Raw genomic sequence first — 17,348 nt, 5'->3', positions numbered from 1 at the left:
AGTTGTTGGGGGATGATCACATTATGGCATCACACGGGCGCTAGGATCCAGAGGAATGTCTCTCTCTCTCTCTCTCTCTCTCTCACACACACACACACCTCTCCGGACTGTTTTAAAGTCTCTGCCAGACACGAAGCTCCACACGCTACTTCCTGGACCGGGAGGAACGGAACCAGCGCCGCTCCGACTCTCCCCCCTCTGTTCGCCCGAGAACCGCCGCCGCCGCCGCCGCCTCTGCAATCGCTGCCGTCGCCCCGCCGCGACGCGCCGCGCGGACGGACTCCACTTGTGTATAGTCTCCAAGAAGGCATTTACCCCCCCCCCCCCCTCCTTACTATCCGTGTTATTAACGTGCCGCCGGGAAGCTGCGCCTTGTTTTTTGTTATGTCCGCGTCCGGGAAGACCGAGGAGCTGCCGCGCGGCGGGAGAGTCTGACTGACTGAAGTCTCCGCTCCGCTGTCGCGCCTCCTTTCTTTAGCGCCCCGCTCTCTCTCTCTTCGCTCAGCGGGCATCGACCATTGTTTTTCTACATCGAAAAGGATACTCAACAGTTGCAACCCACCGTCCCCCACCATCACCCCCCTCCCGGTTGCCATCGATGAGCATATTATCATGCGGATGCTACTGCGATCGTGCTGCCGGTGGATGTTCTCTCTGGTTTTGTCAGCCTCCGCGCTCATCCGGGCCGACGGTCACCCCGGTAAGTTCTCAGACGAAAACTCAGCACCACCCGCACACACAACAGCAACAACAACTCGCACACACGCGTCGCGGTGGAAGGAATGTTGCGTAATGCACGGAACTTTGCTCCACTGGATACGCCTCCGCCATCATCGGGCTTTACGCCGTGGGCTGAAGTCATTGTTCCAAATGAGAAAGGTTTATCCCAACCACCTTGCGTATTGCAAACCCGCTTCTCCTACTCCACATCTGCGTATTCTTTTCTTTTTTTAAAGACTTTACACAGCCGCACTGACAAGCCGCCGTGTACGTTTGCACAGGCCACGTTAGGAATCAAACGTGGTGAGGGTGAACTGGAAAGCGGAGACCCGTCGCCTGCGCGTCTCTCCTGCGAGCACCGGCGATATTCTGACTTTGGTAAAAAAAAACCAAAAAACAACAAACAATAAAACGCATAACAAACAAGCATATAAGAAGTAGCCATACAATGCTTTTCTTATTTTTCCTTTTTCATCATTTTTATTTGTATCTTTATTATTATTTTTATTTTATGAAATTTGACCTTGGCCGGAATGACAACATATTCCTCAAGCTTTTATAATTTGTTGACAATGGGCAGCGGGTGTGTGTGCCTCTCCGTTTGTTGAGTGTGTGTGTGTGTGTGTGTGTGGTTGTGTGTGTGTGTTAAAGAGAGAGAAACTGGGTGCTCCTGTTGACCCTTGTCACTCATGGTGAGTTTGGTGAACAACTGAACACCAGAACATCACAACTGAATCCATATCAATACTCACATATCAGATGGATGGTTCAAACGGCTCGCTCGACACAAGCTGGAGACACGACAAAGCTCTGGTGGGGTGGGGTTGTTTCAGTGCCTGGATAAATGTCTGGGGAAGTGGAAGCTGTCACTAAAGGGTGAACTCGCGCCCAACCGAAGACTAGGCCCCGTGTATTGATAAAGCCAGGGTTTCATTTTCTTGGTTGCCGTCCTGTCCCATAACCGACGGTCTTTAGTTGTGCAATTGCATTAAATACACACCAGCACGAGTGTCCGGGGTTTAGAAGCGTCGATCCAACACCGACTCAATTATATGCTCGCTCATAAAGGACATCCCACGAAACAGCGAGTGCTTGTTAACGACTTTTATTCTGCTATGGTTAAAAAAAGAAGAAAGAAGTCCCTTATAGCTTATCATGTCCGGCGAAACCCCTCTTCGCATACTCCACTCCATGGCCGCAGCCTCGCCTTAGGGGGTGGGATTGTGTAAAGGAAGTGCACACGGAGGTCGTCAATGCCATTTTTTTTGCCGCCTTCTTCCATACACTCCGGTGTCCCACTGACCTGCCAAGGGGGTCCACCACATCACGTCCACAAACATCTGTCTGTCAGGTTTGATTTTCGAATTTTTTGTTATATTGAGATCGAAAAGACGGAATGTCACCGTCGGGCGTCTGCGAGCTGATGTCAGGAGAATCACTTCCCGCCTCCACCGAGACACACGCGTCCGTCCCAGCCGTCAAGGCGCTCCCAATTCAGCCCAAGGGGTTCATGCAAACACTGAGGCCAGAAAAAGAATAAGCAACATCCAAAGAAGGTGGAGAGAAATAGTAAGAAGTGAGAGAGAGGTATTTTGCTTCTTTCAGAAAACACACAAGAAAAGATGAAAGCCAAACATCACGACAGTATATAATATTATTGTAATTACCTTTTTTTTTTATTCAAACCCGATGCCATTTTGTGGCTCCGCATCACCCTTGATCCATTCATCTTCCCCGCCTGGTGTCAGCCCGCCACAGGGTTGCAGCACAGTTTTCCCCGCTCCTCGTAGAACCAAACGGGACAGTGTATATGTAGCCCATTCCAAGCAAGCCACTGAGTCTTCACCCCCCACTTCACTGAGTCTTTTTTGTTAGCGGTGATAGGCAAAGATTGACATTTAGGGGTATGTGGCGTGTGTGTGTGTGGCAGGGGTGGGGTGGGGGTGGTGTGGGGGGATGGGTGGGAATTGGATATGCTTCACGGCCCTCAGTGCCAACATTATCGTCATCATCATCTCAGTGCGCTCAGGCTATTATCTGGCCTCTGCAGTGGCCAGAAATGTCAGCTAGGTATAATATCAGCAGGGTCACTTTATCAGTCATTGGGCCTGTCTTCACCACCCCGGCTCCCCTGTAATAGATTGATTAAAAGATATTGTGCATGTGTGGTTTCGAGTCCTTGTGTGTGTGTGTGTGTGTGTGTGTGTGTGTGTGTGTGTGTGTGTGTGTGTGTGCCGGAGAACGTTTGTGTCCCACTCCCTAACCCAATTGGAGATTACTTTTTTTTTTTGGTTTGATTTAAAATTTAAGAATATGCTTTCAGTTAAGATTCGGATTCTGGTAGGAATTGTTTATATACAGTATATACAGTATATAGAAATACACCAAAATATATATATACATAATTACATACATATACATCATTAAATATTTTACATAAAATTATTTTTAATGTCTATATAATGTATGTAATATAATGTATGATGTCGTGTTGGTCGAGAAGAAGTGACATGACCACCACCGTCAGACGGAGGGGAGGTTTAAGAGGTGTGCGTGTGTGGCCGAGGTAGGCAGTTGGAAGCTGAGAAAAAGACAAGCCCGCTACCGATGTGCTTATAATGATAACCAAGGTAATCACAATATTAAATTCAGCTTGCTAATGACATCGCACAGGCGGGGAAGAGCCTGGGATCATCTCATTTACTTTTTTTTCCTTATCGGGGGGTAGGTTCTGCAATGCTGGGCATAACTGTTCAGATGTCTAAGCTGTTTCTCATCTGGGATTTCTTTTGCATAAGAAAATAATGAAATGGTTTATTTATTTATTTATTTGTTCCTTGTAAGTTCCCAGAATCCTCTCTGCTGCTGCTGCAGGGAAACAGAATTTTTGCTGGGAAGATCTGGAGCTGACTTGCCTTTTTTCGCCTGGCCCTGATTTAATGGGCCGCCGAAAATACACGGCCCTGTTTAGTACCACCCCCCCCCCCACCCCCCCCCCCCTCTCTCTCTCTCTCTCTCTCTCTCTCTCTCTCTCTCTGTTCTAATCAAGTCTCAGCCAGATCATTTTGGAGAAGTGGAAAGGCAGGGAGTTTCTCCATCGTTTTCAAAAAGGCTGCCCCTGATTTCTGGCCCATTCGGTTTTTAGCCTGGTGCGTGCGCGAGTTGGATTTTTGCAGCAGTTTCCTTCCTCCGCCTTTCCTTCACTCCTATTTCATGCCTTCCTGTGTGGCTGATCCTTTGGCTGCCAGTTGGGTTCAGTTGAAGTTAACATATTTATAGCCGCCCTGTTTACTCCCATCTTGCTTTCCAATGAGAAATTTCACCCGCACATCTTACTAATGCGCTGTTAAAGCCCAGACCCAGCATTAGCGGCTGTGTGATTTGTGTGTGTGTGTGTGTGTGTGTGTGTGTGTGTGTGTGTGTGTGTGTGTGTGTGTGTGTTAACTATTCAATGCAATGGCAGAGCATACATAATCTTTTTTTGCCCGGTTGTACATGCTGCCACAGCAGTTGTTTTTCCTAATGCATTTTTGTTGGTCACCCACCCATGCATTGTTGTATTTCAGTCATTGGTTATTACTACCAGGCCCATTAGTCACAATGGGCCCTTTGGATGAGTAACATTTCAAGAAGGCGATTTGCACTCAGTCCCTAACTTTGTTTCAAGCAGCACCAAAGCAGGACGCCCTTTTGCGTCTAAGGTTTTGTGTGATGACTTGGTAACCGTCGACCATTCTGCATCCCTCCTGGCTAGGCAAAAACAGCCGAGTAAAATTAGAACGAGTTGGGATAGAGTTCTGGTATACTGAAGACTCCTGCGGCGTGCTTTCTGTTATCATCCATTTAAACTGGAAGTAAAAATCCCATTTTATCATTTAGCATTTTCCCATGCATTTTATCTCATAGGCAATGTTAATGGTGGTTTGTATGTTTCAAGGTTTTGAATTTGCATAAAACTCTATCGGATGGATCATTGGTACATGTATACAATAGGCATTAGTGCAGAAAAAAAATCATAGACTGCGTACCACTACCAGTCCCTGAGCATGGCATCAAAAATCATCGAATTAATGATCTCCATTGTCGGTGCAAGAACATTTTGAGGTAATGGGAAACATCTGAATGTTTTGAGCAAACCTTTAAAAGATCCCATGTAGATCTGAAAATATATATTTTTTTGCCATATATTATTAGAAACAGATGTTGCTGAATGGTGAAAGAACAAGCCCCCATCTCTCACTTGTCAGATGAGTCAGAACAAATAATAGCACAATACTGGCAAGTATTGTATGATCACGTGGTTATGGTTGGCGCATCAGCATAGCAAGTGGTTGACATGGGCACTGTTGTATTTCACTGTATTTTCACTGAAATACTACACTGATGGAAAAACATGATTTGTCAAAAACTTCAAGAATCAGTGTCTCAGAAATGTCTCAGAAACTTGACACAGGGGCATCATCATATAATTTTATTTTTGTCATCATGTGGGTTGCTTATGGGATTTTGTGCTGTTTAATTTTGAACCTGTCCCATTAAATAAAATCTATTGGCAAAATAAATGTGGAAAATACTTCCGGAAACCTAAGCGCTGGCTGATATGCTTGGGCGATATCCAAAATGTTATACCGCAATGCAGTCCTGCCAAAATATTGCAATACAAGATATTATCGCCAGCCTTCTATGGAGAAACTGTGAACCTTTATGCTGGATCCACCTGGGTGGATAATATGCGCGCAGAAAGGATCTACAGATATTGTTGTACTGTGAAAATATTGCATAAGGAGTCAAGTATTGCGATAGTCTACTGGCCAACAATAGATTGCTATTGCTACGAGGATGCACAGGCCTGGGTTTGAAAGGCTGCCAGGGACATTAATGGGGTGGAAGGTACGAGGAGGGAGGAGGGAACACACCTCAGACCATCCCTTTTCCATGCTTGCTTAGCCGACACTAAGGGAGCTGCTGTGCTATCCTCCAGGCCCGTGGAGTGTTAAAAAGGTCCTCAGACTGACAGGCTGTCAGCCGAGGTGAGGCCTTGCCAGCTTAACTGATGGCGACATGAAACAAACAGGTGGTGGGGGGGGCGGATCAGGAGATGGGAAAGGAAAAGGGATTGGGACATGCTATAGTGCCAGAAAGGTTTAACATTCCACAACCTCCTTCAGATGGAAAAATTTGGACACTGTTGCAGGTTGTTTGGCGGTTGTAAGAAGCAATTTGATGGCATATTCCTGTGACAGAAAGACATTTGTCAGTTGCCAGGTTGTCGCTGTTGGTCCACTGGCATTCAGCTTTGGCAGTTGTAGATACTCATAGATACAATGTGCACTTTTGTCAGGCCTGATAGTTGGCCATTCAAGTCTGAGGCCTGTACTGCTGAAAGGTGTAAATTGTCCTCTTCAGTCTCCCAATGCAACCTCTCATTTTAATCAATATGAGATGCTCTACTCCATAGGAGAACAGAATATTTAAATCACCATGCCACTATCTAGTCTAGTCATGTGTAATTTAAATTCCTTCGGCTGCTTATACTGTTGCTTATCTAGATGTTGCATTCCTGCTACCCTTCCCATCAAATATTGTAAGCAAACCTGTTGTAGCTAGTAAATCACCGCTTTTTAAAAAGATTAAAAAAAGTTTTTTCCCTCCTTCTAAAAAAAGTTAATTATGGGCTGCATCACCATTAACTGGGTGCTCAAACAATATGACACACGTAAACTTGTTGCCTAAAAAGAAAGTGTTACAATACAATTAATTGATTCCTTTGACCTTTTTGTTATCCATTTGGTTTGAACCACATAACACCCTGTTAGTACGTCTGTTTACACCTGGCATGATAATGCATCTCCACATGGGTCTCAGGTAACCACTTGTGATCAGATCTCACTTCCGCGCTCTATTTGCAAATTAAAACGAACATCATTTCTGTTTGCAAAGACCAAATGCTGAGACCTTGGCGGGCAGGCGAAATCGAAATGATTTGGACTGGAATTTTGGTGGCGTGTGTACTGTACACAGCAGGGTTCAGGTTGAACAGCTTTATTTAGTTTCCTGATTTTCTTACTTGTACGGAAAATTTAAAATGTGAACTTAACTCAGACAATTGGAGTGGACTCCAGTGGAGTTTTTTCTCCTCTGCGGTGTACTGCACACGCCATTGATTGCTCCCTCGACTGTCCGGAAGACTGTCAGATCGGGGCTGTGGAGAGGCCTCCATGGATGTATTTATTTTGGTTTATTTCCTACTTGTATGAAACAAAAAATGTAATCCCGATCACTGCGTAATGGAGAGTGAGCATCTCCGGTCTACTGCGCATTTCGGTTCCTGTGCCTCCAGCCAAAACAAATGAAACTGTGTTTTTATTTTAGATGTATTTATCTGGTTTGTTTCTTACTTGTATGAAACTTATTTTAAACACAACTGAGTGGAGGGACTGTCGTGATCACTGCGTAATCAAATGAATGAAACAAAAAACCTGTGTGTCCCGTGCCACGGCCTACACGCCTCCCTGTTGCTTTCCATTGCTATGGGACTTCATTTAGTAAAAACGGGTTTTTGTATAAAAACTTCACTTGTAAGTAGTAAATCCAGGGAGACTTTATCAATTTCCCGAGCAGGTTTTAATATGATGCCGTTGGTGCATGAATGAGTACGTCATTCTACTTATGCAGAGGACTTCAATTGAGTAGGCGGTCATTCCATGTGGCCCAGGACACATTCGCGTTTACACTGTCAAAAGAATGTGGCCATATGTGGCCCAGACCACCTCTTAATGTGGTCTGAGCGATCGGATCTCAAACCGCATTAAGGACGCATTGGGTGCAATTACACCTGTCATTGAAGCTGTTCACTTGTGATTGCATCAGCAAAAACAATGTAATGTTTATGTAGTATAAATGCCAGAGGTAAACTATGTCATAAATAGTCTGTGTAGGGAAGTTTTACTCATTTATTCAGCAATTGATTTATTCATACGTACATGAATGTCTAGTTTCCAAGAAATATAAACAAAACAAAACATGGAATTACTACTATTGTGAGACTCCTGACATTTCAACTGCCCTTCAAGATGTTCATATATTGCTCAACTATAACAAAAACATAACGTTGGAATACATGTGGAATAGTGACTGCACTTATGAAGGAAATTTGCGGCGATATGTATACAAATGTATGTATACTACATTAGAAAAGACTGGGATCAGAGCATCTGCCACAAAATATGCCAGTATTTCTTTTTACACAATAAAATTATTCATATGAAACATTTCCAACCATTTTTTCAAACCTAGCTTTTCACACAGTATTTACCCCTTAGCCCACTTCAGATGAAATCTGCTGTGGTGTTACAACCCCCAATGCAAGCGGGACTCGGACTGGGGTAAGAAAGCCAGAATTTGGACAAGTTTCAGCCTCTCCATTCTCTCAGCAAAGCGAACAAGACTTCATCCACAGAAAATCACCACATGCCAAGAAGTGTTGTGTCACAGATTCAGTGTTCTGTAGGGAGAGGGGAGAAGAGTGCAGAGCCCTCCTCATTAAATTCTTGCAGTGGCGTTGGTTTTTCCACTTTAATGCTTGGGAGACACGAGCTTCCTCCGTGGAGAGATAGGAACTGGGGGCCACTGAGATGACTATGTAGACCAATTTGTCTTACTGCTAGGGCAGACAGTTTAAATCTCAGTCCCCTCCTCTCTCTCTTTCTCTCATGACTCTCATCCTCTGGTGACCTCTTCCTGTCTTACATCTCTCTTTTGCTTAAGCATTCCTGTTTCTTTTCTGCTCTTTTCCCTTTTGATGGCCCCGTTTAACTTTCCTCATGGATTGTCTGTTTGTCTTGACTATTCCTGATCCCTCTCATAGACTGAAAAAAATGGACGTTGCCTCTGTGACATCATCCGCTTGTTTCTGAAGAGATGATTTGAAGCCTCAAGTTTGGGGTTAACGCTCTTGCCACAATCTCAGCAAGAAACACTGCCAGAGCTTTCAAAAGAACCAGAAGAGGGGGGTTGAAATTCCCACACAGTCGGAGGAAGGGGTTTCTCCCTTCCTCCGACTGTGTGGGAATTTCCACCTTCCACCCTTCCACACCTTGCTCAAACGCAAATGAGACCTCTTGTTAAAGTCTAAAACTACACTCCAAAATACCTACCATTCTGTAAACTGTAATGTCTTCTTTACTGCAAAACCAAACCAAAACACCCATAAGAACCCTAGTATATTTTGGAAAAAAAAATCATTCTTTCCATTCATTCTGGTTTCCAAGGTTTCCAATGCCAGCATCCAGTGACTATTAGAGAAACTGCAGTTAAAAGCACTTCTGCATTGGCTTCAACACTCAACCGTGAAGGTGGCCACTTGGTCTCTCTATGAGAGTCATGAGATCCTGCGAGGTGGAGCTTGCATTTGCCCACAGTCACTTGGAGGGTTTTAAAATCTCATCTCCTTTCTGCGATTTTGATGTTCTCCCCGACTTTTGCATGGGTTTCCTCCCACTTCTACAGACATACTGGTGGGGCCAGTATTGCACTAAAATTGTTGTAGTTGTTTGTGTGACCCATTCATGGTGCCGCCTTGCCTTACACCTGTAAGCTGAGAACAGACTTGGAAAAGAAAGTGTTTGGATTGGATGGATAATGCCCAACCTCCATGCATAATGGCCGTTTTAAATGGAAGGGCAGATCTACATAAGGAGAGAAGATAGATCAATACATTATTCATCCCCGTAGGGAAATTGAGGTGTCACAGCCGCTCACATAGAAATTTTATAAAAAATAATAAAAGTCATGAGAATAAAAATATAAAATATGGCAATATGTCATAAATCTATGAATATGCCATAAAATAGAAACATTGATCATGTAGAAAAATTGGCAACAACCCCATTGTTGTTTTTCATCAGTCATCAGAGAAAGCTTGACAGCCAAGGTCACGTTTAATGTGGATCATATTTATTGCTATGACATGCAGCAATTTAACTAATGAATGGGGTTTTGTTTTTCACTATTTTTGAAAAGCATCACATAAGTGTCATGCTTACATATGCAGCTAACAACTATAGTATTTGGATGAGGTTATGGACCCCTTGTCCCTTCAACATACTCTCATGAATGCTGAAGTTAACACACTAATATAGAGATTTCCGGATGGGTACTCCATTGATTTATGACCTGTGATGATAGCTGCTATTTATATTACAGTATTATAGTATATTATAGTACGATGATATTTTTAGTATTTGGATAGTTCAGCTGACAAGTACAGCCTGCTGCCCGGCTGAAGAATAGAATCTAGCTGGTGATCAATTCTCAGTGTATTGTTCATATGTAGAAATTTGTTTTGAGCTCAAGGTATCAAGGTGTTGATCCTGTGTGTCAGTCCCTTCGAAAAATAATCGTTTTGTGTTGGTCTCACAGAGTCTCACTCATGTGGAGCAAGCCGACCGTGGGCAGAAGAAACCAGACTACTGCTCAGGTGGGCACGCCCTGCATTAGGAACAGTGCTAAATTTGGAGCGTTCCTGAACCAGGTTGCTAAAGGTGTTTGACTCCTGATGCCAGATGTTCAACAGATGGGGTGTCACAAATGTCACCCCGGGGGTGCACAGTTTTCCACTCATGCTCACTTTCTCTCTTATGCTGTACCCTTTTAAGTATTATTTAATTTATTTTTTTATTCTATTCACTACCTGCATTACGTTTTAGGAATTGGTTAGTTTCACACATTCTTTATCATTTCCTCCTTTATCAGGAATTACATTTGACAAAAGATGTGGTGGCAACTAAATGGACACAGGGAAATTTGTGCGAAAATGGCCTTGACTAAGAGCTATGTTTGCTATTGTCTAATGATCACCATTTCATGATCATAGTTTCTAGCTTCGGGTAAAAGCAATAAAAAAACGATCAAACACCCTTTTGTCTTCACCTTCTATCCATGTATTCATGAGTCTTTACATCATCATCTAAATGAAGTTGCTAAGTAAAATTGCTGCAAACAATGTTAGTTCCATCTTCTATTTTCATTGGTATACAATCCTTCTCACTTCCATCAGATTAGCTGACATTCGGTGTATTCAGCGTATTTTTCAGAACAAACAAATAGATCAAAACTCCCAGCCAGGCGAAGAAATATGTAGATTTCTTTCCAATGGTAAGCTAATTAATTTCTCACCGACCTCCGTTGAGAGGAATGAGGCAGTGAAATTGTTTCGTGCTAATCGCCCCCTCCCCATATAATGCGTGTTAAATCCCCATTCCTTGGCACTCTTTATACAGCACCTCCTTCAAACGTGTGATGTATTTATATACCTTTTATTTCACATTATTTTCATATATTCCACCTTTGAGCTTATTTCAAGAGATTTCCGTCCTTAAAAGCAAGTCGGCAAGCTGACTAAAGGTTGATGGGTATTTTTTTTAGTGACCCCTGTCCCACCATCCCTCACGAATTGACAAGGGTCTGTGTTCCACCTGAAGCCCCCGTTGGATTTACGCTGCAAACTGCAGCCATCTTTCTTCTGTTAATCACCTCGGGGCTAGGCGCAATGGCTCGCCACGTCCCCAGGCCGATGGATGACCTGCGGGGGAAATCGAATGGAAACCAGCCAAGCCGACTTCGTAGAAGTGCTCTGCCATGCTGAGCGAAAAAAGGATAGGGATGAGATGTAGTTCTTGTATGGACTAGTGCATGGAGATGTCATTATGAATGGTGCATTTTCAACCAATAATATACAGTATATATCTATATATATATAACAATTTTGGTCATCAATCCTGCCTTGATATGGATTTTGGAGAACACAAGAAAAACAAATGGTAACAAAATCTACAACCACTTATATTTTATACATATTTATACAGTATATGTACTATATTTCTGCGCTAATGAAGGTTACTTGGAGAAGAAAAAATTAAAACGTTTGGAGCAGGTTGTGTTTGCCTTCACAGCCGTGCATTATCATTAATGTTGGAAGTAAATGCGTCTCCGGTTTTGGCTGCCTGGTCACCTCTGCAACTTCTCACTAAAAGGAAAGAAAGGAGCGTGCTTTTAACTGATACATCATGATATTTACTGTGTTATTAAAAGAGGGAGCAATTGCTGCCTATACACTCAACGCGTCTATAAAGCTTAAGTTGTGGGCTTTTATTTGTTAATTCATGGTCATATTAAGAACTTCCAAAGAAATCATCAACGATAAAAGGCTGATTTATTATGTCTCAGCCTGAGAATGTCCATCTGCAATCCTGAAACCAATCCCACATTCTTAACTCCTGCCTACTGTGATGCTTCTAGGTCTTACGAAGACAGAATAGTGACTTCTAGAAATGTCTTAAAGTGAAATACGTAACTAAAGGGGAACAGCAGACTGTTGATGCTCTCGATTCATTCTCAAAGGAGAATTTTCAAGACACCTTTCCTTCTTTTAGAGAACACGTTTTGAGAACATGTTTTGTGGCCTGACTATTATGACTGAGATAACTTGGGCACATTTTCTTCTTTCCTCAATGTATTTCTTCCTTATCCTTTTGGATAAAATATATATTTTCTTTTTGCAGTGTGAAAATGAACATGGTTTCACAGTTCGTTCACCACTTGCAATGTGCTGCGATAATTTATTTTGATGATTTTATTTGTTACAAAAGCAAATAGAACCGAGACATAGCTGACTCTGTAACACTTTAAATGCAGCCTCAAATAATTAAATCATGGCTTTGTTTGAAAACTTTTTTCACTTCATGGCTTTCTATCTGTCTCTTTTGATTTTAGCGCTCCGCTCTTGTCCATCTAACTTTCTTTGGGGGTTATTTGGCCACCCGGACATCGGCACTGGCCTGATCGTCCAGTGGTATATTTGCAACCCCCTAGGCCAGCTGATAAAGCCTTTAACTGGCCTAATGTGCCAATAGAACCCACAAGCCGAAATAAGAGACATTTTCCACTTGAATCGGTGGGTAAGGCTTCACAGGGAAAAAAACATCACTGAAACAGTGCAAGTTATCCAAAGAACAATAAATTAACGAGTAAGGTACTACGGACTACTATAAAAAAAAAATGTAAACCCCCTGCTCCTGGTCAAATTTATTCATAGTTCTTTATTCTTGTAACCATCATTGAACACATATTGTAAAAATCCTTGCATAAGGAGAACAAATAATTTGATATTCAAATAATGTCAAAATAAAAATGATTTCACAGCCAGTGGGTTTAATGGCAGGGCAAGTGAAATAAATTGGCTCATTGTCAATCCCTGCTTCAGTTGATGCTCCATGGATTGGGGTTGTGGTGTCGAGCAAAGGCAACCAAAAGTCATATTTAAATATAGTTGCAGGCAGCAAGGTCCAGCAGGTCCAGGGAAGTCGGCCCTTAGTTAAAGTGCAATTGGCGAGCTGGCCCTGGCTCTTTACAGTCATAGTGTTCAACACCAATACGGTATTTTAGCGTTTTTAATTGTCAATAATGGAATACCTCTTTATTTTATAATGGCACCACATCTGGCTTTGACTTTGAAGTATAGCATTTATATGACAGTACCATTCATGTGGAATGTGCAATGTGGTTTAATATCAAAGTACTGATACAAATGTATGCTGGGATATGCAGGTACATTTTGATGTAGAGGCGTAGCTCTCTCTCTGATCTCTATTTAAACTCAGAACTGTTTTTTGTATGATATAATTTTCCACACAAATACAATAATGTACAAAAACAAACTATGTAAGATGCAAGGCAGGAGAGGCACACACACATACTTTTGCGGGTCGCATATTCCCCGTCTTTGCCATTGCCCCATCTCTCACTTTTTACACTCTCACGCACTTTGTTTCAACTTTCGAGAGCCCTGGCATGGAAGCTGTCGACATGTCATGCGTTGGGCGCGTCCCTTCGTCTGGATTCACGTTAGATCTGCCCTCTTTTTCGGGTAATGCTCTCTGACTCACGTATTGAATTGCGGTCCCTGGCGGATGTGATACGCAATTCGCCCGTTCTGTTTTTGTGTGCTGTGCTTTGATCCCACGCTGTTTTGGGCCATTGGTGGGTGTGGATGATGCATTATAAGTACAGTGGGAACGGGATATGAGAAAAATAAATGGAGATGAACAGACACGTGCAGACAAACACTCACACACTCAGGCGCTGTTAAGGCGACGTGTTTATAAGCCACACTGCAGATGGCTGTTAACACATTTTCACCGTGTTCCCGCTGCCATTTTTTCTAGCAGCTTGGTAACAAGACTTTGAACTTTGCAGCAGCAAGACCAAACGGTGGCTCTGTTACCTACACTGTCATCACACAGGGCACACCCATGCACTCACAGATACACAAATATATATAAATACCCTCCAAATAAACTGTGATAAACTATGATCATGACTTCATATTTAAAGTAGTGATAACTAAGGATATTTTGTTGAAGAAAAAAATTATATATTTGATCTTTTCTCAGCTTGCCATTTCATGTATTTATGTTATGCATGTGCATGTGCCGTTGCCGGGAATAATACAAAGATCAAGCACGCGCAAGAAGCAAAACGCAGCGGCCTTACTGACCTAGTTGTGATCCGTAAACAATATGTCGAAGGGTCGATATGGATGAACATCCACAAAAACAACAGCACCCCCAAATATTTTTCCACTATCTCAAGTGACCAAGAAACAACACAAACCAATCAATCAGTAAGAAGTTATACTTTGCGCAAAGAAAGTGACCATCTTAGCGAAGACAAGGGTAAACCCAGATGTTGAAAAACAATCTTTTGCAGTTTTGCACGGAATTCTGGGATTTGTAGTATTATCAACAAAATCCCACTTGAAACAAGTATTTTAATTTCCAGGGAACAGTAAGGTCTATTATAATTCGTTGGTGTCACAGCCATGTTAATGTAGAGTGTCACCCATGCAGAATGTGTATCCAAAATTTTGCTGACTGAATGAAGGGGTTTAGGGAGTCTTTTCTGCCGTGGCGACCGGGCCAGGACCAGGTCGGACCAGGCCTTCCTCCAAGTGGTACCCCAGATTTTGGTTTGGTGGTGAACCCCACCCGCCTGAAGGATTCAAGCACTGCGCCCACATATTGCATATGCTCCTCTCAGGGGTCACTGTGAATGATTACGTCATCAAGGCAGGACGCAGTCCATGAGTCCATGAAAGGTGGCAGGGGCACGGAACAACCCGAACGGAAGTGTGCGGGTACAACCAGAACAGTGTGGAGAATGCAGACTTTTCCTTGGACTCCTGAGACGAAGGAATTTGCCAGTAGCCCTTGGTTAAATCCAGTGTTGTGAAAAAACGAGCCATCATTTATCGACCCGGGGCATCGGGTAGGCGTCGAACTTTGACACCACGTTCACCGTAGTCTATGCAGAACCCATCGGGCTACCCACCAGCACGATGGGACTAGATCAGTCACTCGTGGACTCCTCTATCACCCCCATGTTCAGCATGGCCTCTAATTCTGCCTGCACGATCTTGTGTTTATGTTTGGGCAGGCGATATGGCAGAGAGCGCACCTTCAACCTGGGGTTGATTCCACATGGTGGTGTATGAGGGACGTGAGGTCTGGCAGGAAGGAGAAAACATCAGAGAAGCAACGCTGAAGTGCGGCCCCATCCACCGTCTGGGACGGAGAGAAATGGTTACTTAACAGGGCATGATCGGTCGAATTTGGAACCTCCGGCCCCAATTCATAGAGAGCCAGAGCCACGTATTAAGCCCCCTCCCCCCATTCTTTTAAGAGGTTTAGGCGATAAATCTGTTTCGCCCCCTGCCTGTCAGACCGTTTGACCTCAAATTCGACCTCTCCATTAGAGATGGACGTAGGGAGCAACACTACTACCTTGTCTCCCGGTGCGAATTGCCTGAGCCGAGTCCCCCTGTCATATAAGAGGCGCTGATGTTCCTGAGCCCTGAGGAAATTCTCTCGTGATATCAGCTGAATCAAGGTGTGTAACTTTGCTCTGAGGTCCATAACATACTTGTGGTGGGGGGATGGTCTGGTTTGAGCAGCCACACTTGACCTGGATCAAGGTGATTGGGATCAGACTGGCTGCATACCTGCTGCTCATTAGTTGGTCTAACAAGCAACAGGTTAAAATCCCCATCCCCACACACTCTCAGGATAGGAGCATTGTCATGACACACATGTCTATCTCCTGGGCTAATTCCACCCAGCCTTCTCTCTTTGATAAACTGGTGTTTACAACCCCCTGTTTTCTGTATCTCTGTGCCAGAGGGCTCTGAAAACGGCACATGGGTGGAGTGTGGTAGGCGAAACGGCCACACTGGCACCTGTACAGGCACTCATTGGCACAGGGAAGGGACACAGAGGGGCCGTCTGAAGATGACCTGCAGCCACCAGTGGGTCAACGGGCGGCCCCAGCACTAACCTTCTCCTGACTGGCAGAAGCAGCACCAAGGGTGTTCGGGGGAGGACCGGGGGAGAAGCAGCCATAGCAACCACCACGGGTAACCGCTTGCAGCTAGGTCCTCCGCACAGTAGCCACCACCGCCGGGACCATCTAGCAGCCCAGCAGCCAGGCCACCCCTCCAAGCAGCCCCTGCAACACCCAAGTCTGGCCGTGCCTTCACCAGCCAGCACAGCATCCCGAGGCCCCATGCTCCAGACGGGAGGAGGGGGCAGTCTGTCATCGCCCTGGGGCGCTTCGTTCTGTCTCCTAGTCAGCTGATGAGCCTGTGTGCTGATCCCCTCTGCCGATTCGAGGCAGCTGGGCGGCCACAGGAAAGGATGCCATGTTGCCATCTGCAGCCGCGGCTTGACCACACCCCTTGGTCTGCCACACTATGTATGTGGATTTGATTTAGAGAACGTAGATCTCGGACGGGAGCACAACTTTCAGGAAGCACTTTTTGGGGTGGAAGGGTGATTTCATGGAGGCATGGCCGCATTTCGGCAGCTGCAGGAAATAATACACTTTAAAAAGCGTACTTCGTACAGCCCGCAAAGGAGGGAAGGGGACCCGCTTATCAGCAGAAATAGACAAATGTCAGCTTTAAGCTGCTTGCGTGGCTGTCGCTTTATGTGTTAATAGCATTTTGTTTTTATCTCTATCGCTCTCTCTCTCTCACTTTCTCTCTCTTTCGCTCTCTGGTCACTCATGACATTATGGAAGTCCAAAAGATATCTTCGGGAGGCTTAGCTGCGTGCCAAACGCATACCTCTTTAAAGCCTTAGTATGTGTGTGTGTGTGTGTGTTGTGTGTGTGTGTTGTGTGTTTTCATTGGCCTGTCCATTAAATTGTCTTTGTAAACGGTCACCAGGGGTGGATCTTCCCTCTTCCCTCCACGCTGACATGGGGGCCCAGTCATTAGCCTCGAATCTGGAATCATCTTAAACTCTTATCAACACGACCTAACGTCTGCCTCGCTGCAGTGAGCTTCCTTCTGCTGAGAGTACAGTGCCGGCAGTCTAATTTGTGCAGCCTCCACTGTTTCTGCCAAACTAGTGAGTGAAGTTTGGGGCATAGAGGTTTGTCTATATGTTCCTTACCATAGTGGTATTAAGACACTCCTTTACATACTGTATATCGATAATCGGCAGCTTGTATTGTGCTCGAGAGGTCTTTTCCTTGATGTACTTGGATTTAGCCATATACTGTAGACATGA

At 44.2% G+C, this 17,348-nt stretch overlaps 1 protein-coding gene across 1 annotated transcript in view; it reads left to right on the top strand.

Annotated features, from left to right (window-relative positions):
* The first annotated feature begins 410 nt into the window (after positions 1-410).
* Positions 411-17,348, top strand: part of LOC307231045 (receptor-type tyrosine-protein phosphatase gamma-like) — a 377,917-nt gene continuing 360,979 nt past the window's right edge. The window contains exon 1 of the mRNA XM_080001587.1: positions 411-700. Within this exon, the coding sequence (XP_079857713.1) occupies positions 613-700 (88 nt within the window). The 5' untranslated portion in view covers positions 411-612. The remainder of the gene's footprint in view (positions 701-17,348) is intronic.

The sequence above is a fragment of the Zeus faber genome (genome assembly GCF_960531495.2).
Source record: "Zeus faber genome assembly, chromosome: 5".
Classification (NCBI taxonomy): Eukaryota; Metazoa; Chordata; class Actinopteri; order Zeiformes; family Zeidae; genus Zeus; species Zeus faber.
The sequence above is the reverse complement of the archived record's forward strand: the minus strand, read 5'-3'. Positions and strand labels throughout refer to the sequence as shown.